We start from the raw sequence: 10,195 nt of genomic DNA, 5'->3' as shown, positions 1-10,195 counted from the left end.
ATTTTTAAGCACTTATTATTCATTCATTAAATCGTATTTATTGAGCGCTTACTGTGTGCAGAGCACTGTACTAAGCGCTTGGAAAGTACAGTTCAGCAACAGATAGAGACAATCCCTACCCAACAGCGGGCTCACAGTCTAGAAGTGGGGAGACAGACAAAACAAGTAGACAAGCATCAATAGCATTAAAATAAATAGAATTATAGGTATATCGACATCATTAATAAATAGAATAATGAATATGTACATATATACACAGGTGCTGTGGGGCGGGGAGAGGGTAGAGCAGAGGGAGGGAGTAGGGGCGATGTGGGGTGGAGGAGCAGAGGAAAAGGGGGGTTCAGACTGGGAAGACCTCCTGGAGGAGGTGAGCTTTCAGTAGGGCTTTGAAGGGGGAAGTGAGCTAGTTTGGCAGATGTGAGGAGGGAGGGCATTCCAGGCCAGAGGTAGGACATGGGCCAGGGGTCACCAGCGGGACAGGCGAGAACGAGGCACAGTGAGGAGGTTAGCGTCAGAGGAGCAGACTGTGTGGGCTGGGCTGTTGAAGGAGAGAAAGGAGGTGAGGGCAAGGTAGGAGGGGGCAAGGTGATGGAGAGCTGTGAAGCCAATAGTGAGGAGTTTTTGCTTGACACAAAGGTTGAGAGGCAATCATTGGAGATTTTTGAGGAGGGGAGTGACATGCCCAGGGCATTTCTGTAGAAAGATAATCCGGGCAGCAGAGTGAAATATAGACTGAAGTGGGGAGAGACAGGAGGTTGGGAGATCAGAAAGGATTATTATGAGTCAGGCACTGTACTAAGCGCCTGTACTAAGTGGACACAAGGAAATCGAGTTGGACACAGCCCCTGTCCCACATGGGGCTCGCATTCTCAATCCCCATTTTACAGATGGGGTAACTGAGGCCCAGAGAAGCAAAGTGACTTGCTCAAGGTCACACAACAGACAAGTGGCAGAGCTTGGGTTAGAAGCCATGACCTTCTGACTCCCAGGCCCATGCTGTATCCACATGCTGCCCTCATTCTTAGACTGTGAGCCCTGTGTGGGACCTGATTATCTTGAATCTACACCAGTGATTGGTACAGTACTTGGCACACAGTAAGCATTTAAAGGTACTTTTATTATTATTATCATTATTAATAATAATAAAAAAGATTTGAGCACACACTGGGACATACAGCATGTCCTGAACCCCTAGCTGAACCTCATTTGCAGACTGGATTGGAAAGACTTCTAAACAAAGTTCAGAAAATAGTGAAGATAGGAAAAAGTGATTTGTGGAAAACTTTTCCCGAAGTTATTGGTGAAGTTTCCACTTCAGTTGTCTTCTTCAAAATTAGTGTTGGAAGGATGAGTGATCATGGAAAATTTTTTCCATCAACCCCCATTGTCTGTGCCAGAACAGGTGAAGGAAAATCAATCAATCAGTGGTATTTATTGAGCGTTTACTATGTAAGGGGAAGAAAACATCTGTTTCTCTGTATTGTAAGGGCGTCAACCTTTGATACAGTATTATCACTGGCCCTGGATTCTTAGAGTTCTCCCAAACTCTAGTTTGGAAATTTGAATGCCAAAGATTTACTCCCAAGCCCCACAACAGTTTCTCGGAAGACCCAAAAAAAGATGGAAAATTTCTGCCAGATACTCATTCCTAACTTCCAGACATTCTTTGAATTAAAGCAGTGCCTCGTCCACTGAGCTATGGGCTGGTGATTATCAAAACATTTCTAACGCCACACTAACCGCTCACTTCATTCCCAGACTGGAAGCTTCAGAATAAAGTGCTTTTTACATACCAGAAAGGAATAATAACAATAATTGTGGTATTTGTTAAGCTCACAGTAAATGCTCAATATATACGATTGATTGCATTTACTATATGCCAAGAACTATACTAAGCACTGGAGTGGATACAAGATAATCAAGTCCCACATGGAACTCACAGTCTAAGTAGGAGGGAGAACAGGTTTTGACTCCCCATTTTACAGATGAGAGAACTGAGGCATAGAGAAATTAAGTGACTTGCCCAAGGTCATCCAGCAGATAAGTGGTAGAGCTGGGATTAGAACCCAAGTCCTCTGACTCCCAGGCCCCATTAAAAAATAATAGAAAGGGTGGCTTGTAAAATTAGATTTCAACCTGATAACCTATCAAAAATAATTTTTGTAACTGACCAGAGAGAAGTATTGCATGCACACTGAAGCAGGGTGGCCTAATGGAAAAAGCACAGGACTGGGATTCAGGAGGCCTCATCTAATCTCAACTCCATCTCTTACCTTTTATGTGATCTCTGGCAAGTCACTTAATTTCCCTATGCCTCAGTTTCTTCATCTGTAAAATGGGGCCAATTACCTGTCCTCCCTCTCCCTTAGACTGTGAGCCCTGAGGTGGGACAGGAACTGTGTTCGATCTGACTGAATCTACGCAGTGCTCAGTACAGTGCTTGGCTCATACTAAGTGCTTAATTGATGTTATCATTATTTATTATGTGCACTCCCAGCCTACTACATTGTAGTCCACATGATCATTACTGTTTTAAGAAATGCTTTTCAAAAACCAAGATCATATGGATTTCTTAACAATTACCTATCAAACTGGTCTGGGGAATATTCTGAACCCAACTCTCTATCAGGAGGGTGGTTTCAACCCCTGGTATAATAATGATGGTATTTGTTAAGTGGTTACTATGTGCCAAGCCCTGTTCTAAGCACTGGGGTAGATACAAGGTAATCAGGTTGTCCCATGTGGGGCTCACAGTCTTAATCCCCATTTTACAGATGAGGTTACTGAGGCACAGAGAAATGAAGTGGCTTGCCTAAGATCACACAGCAGACAAGTGGCGGAGCTGGGACTAGAACCCACATCCTCTGACTCCCAAACCCATGCTCTTGCCACTAAGCCACACAGCAGAATAGCCATATATGTGTCTCCGGCTACAGACTATGAAACGTTGAATACCTTTTAGGAAGAAGAAAAGAGCATGAGCAGCAGTGTGGCCTACTGGAGAGAGCAAGGGCCCGGGAGTCAGAAGGATCTGGATTCTAATTCCGGCTCTACCCCTGTCTCCTGAGTGACATTGGGCAAGTCATTTAACTTCCCTGTGCCTCAGTTCCTCATTTGTAAAATGGGGATTAAGACTGTGAGCCCCATGTGGGACATTGACTGTGTCCAACCTGATTAATTTCTATCTACCCCAGTGCTTAGTAGAGTGCCTGCAACATAGTACGTGCTTAACAAATGCCATAAAAAAAGAAGAGTCTGCCCCATATTCAATGTGAGATGCTACAAATACTTTAATAGATTTTCTTACATGCCTTAAGGAAACCTCACTGAGGATACCCAACCCTTCTTCACAGTAAGAAACCATTTACTCAGTCACCTCCTCATCACGGTCACTGACCCAGATTGCTGAGTTGCACTGAAATACTGAGATCAAGTGATTTTAAATGAAAAATGAACTGTCGCTAAATTGCACAGGACCACTACATTTTATGGCCAGTTTCCTACAGTTAGCAATAATAATGGTATTTGTTTAGCACTTACTATGTGCCAAGCGCTGGGGTAGGTAGTCTGTAAGCATGTTGGACCCATTCCCTGTCTTCCAGGGGGCTCACATTTTAAAGGGAAGGGAAAAAGGGTATTTAACTGACGAAGAATCTGAGGTAGAGAGAGGTTAAGTGACTTGCTGACAAGCAGCAGAGCTGGAATTAGAATCCAGCTCTCTTGACTCCCAGTCCTGTGCTCTTTCCACTAGGCCACGATGTTTTCTCAGCAAGAATGAGAGGAAACCATCCAGGCTGTGTGAAAATTAATGGAGGGATTTCAGCAAGAAAGAACAGCACAGATCAAATCCGAATCCTGATGCTCTTGACTCTCTGGCTTGTACCTCATCGATTTCAGTTCAATAGCAGCTGCACCAGGCTCGGAGTCAGCGTCATCATCATCATCATCATCATCATCATCATCATCAGTGGCATTCACTGAGTGCTTACTGTGCAGAGCACTGTACTAAGCACTTGGGAAAGTACACTACAATATAGTTGGTAGACACGTTCCCTGCCCACAAGGAGCAGTTGAACCTGATGAAGTCCAGTGGTTTCTGTGACTAGAGATGGGTCTTACTGAACTGGAGAGTTCACTTGCCTGGTGGAAAAGTCAGAAGAGAGACCTGCCTGTTTGTTCAGAGGACACAAACCCATTACCTCAGCACCAGCTGCAAAGACAAATAGTGCAACGAAATATGTTGTGTGGAAACAATGGACCAGTTTAAGGGGTGAAAGTGTTTCTGCACAGTGTAATATGCATGCAAAATCGCAGCGTTGCTCTCCTCCCTCTCCCCCGCCCCCCCATCTTTCTCCCCCACTAAGCTTTTCATTTATGAGAATGCGTAATGCTGGGTAATACCCTATATTCTTCTCTCTCTGAGGAAAAAATGTCCCCAGTGAGCCTGGAATGTGTTGTTGGAGCCTGAGCTTTTAGAATGTCCTTTTATTAAAATTAAAATGTCACTCAAAGTGGTGAGAGGTGGCTGACCAAGGTCAAATCCTTCTCACCTTGTTTTTTTTTGAGGGGGGAATTATTTTTCTGGGGCCCGAGGGGGGGGGCAAGAGAGAGCAAGAAAGAGTATGTGTGTGTGTTATGCCCTTGAGAGCCAGCTGCAGCAGAGGAAATGACTGCCAGAACAGACCCTGTTGGTTTCTGTAGACAACTCTTGGTGGCCCAAGCACACCCATGAGCACTGGCCACCAGTCCACATGTGGGAGCCTCCCACCCTGCAGTTAGGGAAGAGCCTTTCCTGAGCCCCCACCCTATGTCTAGGGTCTTGCTCTAGGTGCTGAAGGCACAGGTTTCCAGAAGAATATCCTGACATACCTGTTCAAGTATACTCCTGCAAGTGCAGGCACACACCTATTCCCCCCACCCCCACCTGTAAATGCACTTGTATACAAATGTGCTCACCCCACTCACCTACATAAATTCAACCCAGAGGCACAACACACATGCATACACACACACACACACACGTATATGATGCATGTGTTGTTGGATGGCTCCAGAAATTACTTTCTGCAGCTTCAGTCTCTCACTCTCTATTAGCTAGTGAGGGAATCAGAGGGAGAGTAGCTGGTTTATACCTCCATCTTCCAATAGTGGCCGCAACCCTTAGTTTCGCAGCTGCCTCTCCCTGGTTCAAAATTTCCACCTCAGTGATCTGACTTGACGTGTAGAAAACCAGCCCTGCCATGTCCAGAACTGCTGAGAGAGGGCAATATGAATTGGTTTGTGTTTCTCAATTGAAATGGCGGAGGGAAGGAGGAGGAGGAGGAAAAGCCCAGGGACCTGGCTAATCTACAAGATGGATAATTGAGACTAAGCTCTTCAGCTCATTTTACCTCCATCTTGTCTATCTCGCCACTGACCCCTCACCCCTCTGGCCTGGAACTCCCTTCCCCTTTATATCTGACACAGCACCACTCTCCCCACCTTCAAAGCCTTATTAAAATCAGATCTCCTCCAAGAGGCTTTCCCTGATTAAGCCCTCATTTCTCCTACTCACTCTCCCTTCTGCATCACCTATACACTTGGATCTGTACACTTTAAGCAGCATGGCTTAGTGGGAAGAGCCTGGGCTCGGGAGTCAGAGGTCATGGGTTCTAATCTCCACTCAGCCACTTGCCATCTGTGTGACTTTGGGCAAATCACAACTTCTCTGTGCCTCAGTTACCTCATCTGTAAAATGAGGATTAAAACTGTGAGCCCCACATAGGACAACCTGATCACCTTTTATCCCCTCAGCACTTAGAACAGTGTTTTGCACATAGTAAGCGCTTAATAAATATCACAATTAATTTAAGCACTTGATATTCACCCCACCCTCAGCCCAAACTCATGTCCATATCCATAATTTATTTTAATCTCTGTCTCCCCTCTAGACTGTAAACTCCTTGTGGGCAGGGAACATGTCTACCAACTCAGTTGCATTAGCCTCACCCAAGTGCTTAGTAGAGTGCTCTGCATGCAGTAAGCACTCAATAAATACCATTGATTCATTGATTTATTGATGGGAGCTGCTCATCAGTGAAGGTGAGAAATTCCCGAGCAACAATTCTTTATCAATCAATCATATTTCTTGAGCACCTACTGTGTGCAGAGCACTGTACTAAGCACTTGGGAGAGTACGATATAACAATATAACAGAGTTGGTGGACATATTCCCTGCCCACAGTGAGCTTACAGTTTAGAGGGGGAGACAAACATTAATACAAATAAATAAATTAAGGATATATACATACATGCTGTGGGGCTGAGGGAGGGGTGAATAAAGGGAGCAAATCCAAGTGCAAGGGTGAGGCAGAAGGGAGTGGGAGAAGAGGAAATGAGGGAAGGTCTCTTAGAGGAGATGTGTCTTCAACATGGTTTTGAAGGTGGGGAGAGAAATTGTCTGTCCGATATGAAGAGGGCGGGCGTTCCAGGCCAGAGACATCCAACGCAGAGCCTTTGGCTTCAAAGCACCTCTGATGTCCAGCTAAGGATGGGTGAGTTTCCTACACCCTCTGTTCCCTTACTCCATGCTGGTAAACGCTTAGTACAAGCACTGCACACAGTAAGCGCTGAATAAATACGATTGAATGAACTGAATAAGCAAATGGAGGCTTCAGGGGTTCCCAAGGCCCCTTGCTTGGCTATTAAAATCTCCATGCGGCCACGCCGTGAAGTGTTGTTCTTTTCTTGTGGAGCGGAAGCACCCCCTGCTGGAAGGAAGGGAGGTTGCAGCTTGGGCACCCTGATTTTTGAACCTCCAGGTCTCCGAGGCCTGGCTGGGTGGGGGAGGTTTGGGGAGGTTTGGGGAGGTTTGGGGAGGTTTGGGGAGGTTTGGGGAATTTGGAGAATTTGGGGAAGGCACGGCGGGGCGAGGTAGAGGGTGACCTGAGTCAGACAACGTGCAGTTCTCGCCTCCGCTCCCAGGGGGCAGTGTTCTCACGACAGATCGACCAACCTCTTTCCTCTAGACCCTGTTGTGAATGGGCTTTTTTTTTTGAAACTCGACTTCTGGATGGGTGCACATCTAGAATCCATGTGTGGGAAGGACCGGATTTCATACGTTGAATGAGCCTTCGACTTTTTTCCCGACACTGGAACTAACTTTCAGACAAAAACCTCCTAACTGTAGGGGTCCTGAAAAATCTTGTTACTTCACTGGCTCCAAAGAGAGTCACCTTGGGGAAAAGAAGCAGACAGCTTGGGGACTTCTTCACCTGGATGACAACTCGGAAGGCTGAGCTCAATAGGAAATGGGTCTGGAGTTGGGACCAGAGGACAGTGAAACAGAAACAGACAGAAAGTTAAAGGTGGTGGCCAGCTGGGCAAAGACCGTGGGATCTTGGCCTGTCAGTGAAAGGCTGGCCGACTCTCCCCTTTTTCTCCCTTTCTCCTTTTCCCTTTCCTCCTTTTCTTCTTCCTCTTTCTGGCCCCTTCCCCTCTTCCCCTCTTTCCCCTCTTTCTGGTCCCTTCTGTCTCTACTTCCTTTGGCTTTGCCCCCCCCCCCCAAGAGACCAGATTTCGGATCACTTTTACACCACATGCAAGGTGATAAACAAGAGATGGTGGTTGTAGGAGGAGTGGGGGTGGGGGGGAGAGAGTCTGGCGGTTCTGGTGAGGGTGTGAGGCAGACACAGAAAGACAGAGTTAGCCAGAGGCAGGCTCATGAACAGAGGCCTCAACATGGACATAATATTGATAATAATAATAACAATTATGGTATTTTTAAGCACTTAATATGTGCTAAGCACTGTTCTAAGCGCTGGGGTAGATACGAGGTAATCAGGTTGACCCACATAGGACTCAGTATTAATCTTCATTTTACAGATGAAGTAACTGAGGCACAGAGAAGTTAACTGGCTTGCCCACACAGCAGACTAGTGATGGAACCAGGATTAGAACCCACGTCCTCTGACTCCCAAGCCTGTGTTCTTTCCACTAAGCCATGCTGCTTCTTTAGAAGCCCACAGTTAGAGAGCTAGTCAAAGAGACATGGGCAGAGACCTAAAGAACCAGAAAGACAAGTGACTGTAAATTCTCTAGACTGTAAGCTCATTGTGGACAGAGAACATGTTTACCAACACTGTTGTATTGCACTCTCCCAAATGCTTAGTGCAGGGTTCTACGCACAGTAAGTGCTCAGTAAATACCATTGTAATAAAAGTGCAGAGAGACCTAGATTGGAAGAGTCAGAGGTACAAACATAGAGCCAGAAAGAGGCAGAGCAAAAGACACCCTGGTAGAAAGAGGAGAAAAAAAGGGAAAACAGTAAGATGCAAACAAAGATAGAGGCTGAGAGACCAAAAGAGACAGATAATCAAAGCCAGAGATAGGCAGGAATAGGCAGAGACGACAGGCAGGCACAGGCAGCCGAAGATGACCACATACCAGGTTCCGGTTGGGCCACAGATCCTGCTGTCTCATCGCCTGAGGGCCTGAGGGTTTTTTGGTTTTTTTATGGTATTTGTTTAAGTGCTTACTATGTGCTATACTAAGCACTGGGGTAGATTCAAAGTAATCAGGTTCAACACAGTATGTCCCATATGGGGCTCACAGTCTTCATCCCCATTTTACAGATGAGGTAACTGAGGCACAGAGAAGTGAAGTGGCTTGCCCAAGTTCACACAGCAGAGAAGTGGCAGAGCTGGGCTTAAAACTCAGGTCCTTCTGACTCCACTAGACCATGTTGAGAAATGTTCTACCTCCCAGTCCCCAGGGACCAGGAGTGGGTCTTGGAAAGGAAGAGAAGTCCATTCATTCATTCATTCATTCATTCAATCATTTATTGAGCACTTACTGTGGGCAGAATACTGTACTAAGCACTTAGGAGAGTACAATACAATAAACAGACACATTCCCTGCCCACAACGAGCTTACATTCTAGAGGGTGAGATGGACATTAATATAAATGAATAAATTACAGATATGTACATAAGTGCTGGGGGGCTGGTGGGAGTGGGGAGAACAAAGGAAACAAGTAGGGGGAGGGGCTTAGTCAGGGAAGGCCCTCTGGAGGAAATGTGCCTTCAATAGGACCTTGAGGAGGGGGAGAGTCGGATTTGAGGAGGGAGAGCGTTCCAGACTAGAGGCAGGACATGGGCAAAGGGTCAGTGGCGAGATAGGCAAGATCAAGGCACAATGAGAAGGTTAGCATTAGAGGAGTGAAGTGTGCAGGCTGGGTTATAGCAGGAGAGCAGTGAGATAAAGTAGGAGGGGGCAAGATGATTGAGTGCTTTAAAGCCAGTAGTGAGGAATTTTGGTTTGATGTGGAGGTGGATGGGCAACCAGGTGGATGGGAGATGCCCCTCAGGGATGGCAGGGAGGGAAAGAGACCTGGCCTGGATGGGGGATGAGAGGGAAAGGTCCCACCGAAATGCAAGGACAGGACCTAAGGGATAGCTGCCTCAGGTCCAGATCTTCGGGGGAGCCTTCCCACGCAGCTGGGGAGCCCCATCATGGCCATCGCAACAACACCCACCTCACCTCACCCTTGGCTGCCACTGGGGTCAAAATAGTCCCAGCATTGTTGGGGCCAAAGCAGGGGAAGTGGAATAGGGTTAACTGTGACCTGGGGGGACCTAAACCTCCTACACTGTGCCCAGCAGAGCCCAAATTTGGCCCTGGCCTAGTGGGTGGTGGGGTTCCTGAGCTGGTCAGTGAGTGAGAGATGTGTGTGGAGCTGGGCCCGCTAGCCTGAGCTATAGAAACCTGAGCAGGTGAGGGTTGAGCTGGGGCCTGGATAGGGTCTTCTACTTCCAGCCATTTCAAGCTCCCACAGTTGTTTTCCAGAGTAGGGATGGGGCTACAGGTGCAGCAGGTCAGCCTTCGGAGAGAGAAAGAGAGAGTGCGGCAGGTCAGCCTTCGGAGAGAGAGAGAGAGAGAGGGAGACTCCAGGCTACAGCAAACCCCACCCTAGCAACAGTTTACAGGGTACCAGGAGCAGCTGAGAGAGTCCACTGGAGTCCTGGCGGTCAGCCCAACCAGGGTGGGGAAGGAGCAAGAGAGAAAATTTGGACAGCTTGAGCCTGGCTACAGTGGAAAGGCAGCGAGGCCATGTGCACACTAGGGGTAAGAGCGGGGAAGAAGCCCCTCTAGACTGTAAGCTCCTCGTGGGCAGGGAACGTGTCTACCAACTCTGTTATATCTATCTGTTTCTTTT

At 47.0% G+C, this 10,195-nt stretch overlaps 1 protein-coding gene across 1 annotated transcript in view; it reads right to left on the bottom strand.

The window, feature by feature from the left end:
- Positions 1-9,838: 9,838 nt before the first annotated feature.
- Positions 9,839-10,195, bottom strand: part of LOC100074341 (complement C3) — a 16,370-nt gene continuing 16,013 nt past the window's right edge. The window contains exon 24 of the mRNA XM_039910285.1: positions 9,839-9,859. Within this exon, the coding sequence (XP_039766219.1) occupies positions 9,839-9,859 (21 nt within the window). The remainder of the gene's footprint in view (positions 9,860-10,195) is intronic.

This window comes from Ornithorhynchus anatinus, chromosome X1 (genome assembly GCF_004115215.2).
Source record: "Ornithorhynchus anatinus isolate Pmale09 chromosome X1, mOrnAna1.pri.v4, whole genome shotgun sequence".
Lineage (NCBI taxonomy): Eukaryota > Metazoa > Chordata > Mammalia > Monotremata > Ornithorhynchidae > Ornithorhynchus > Ornithorhynchus anatinus.
This window is presented reverse-complemented; position numbering and strand designations above follow the sequence as displayed.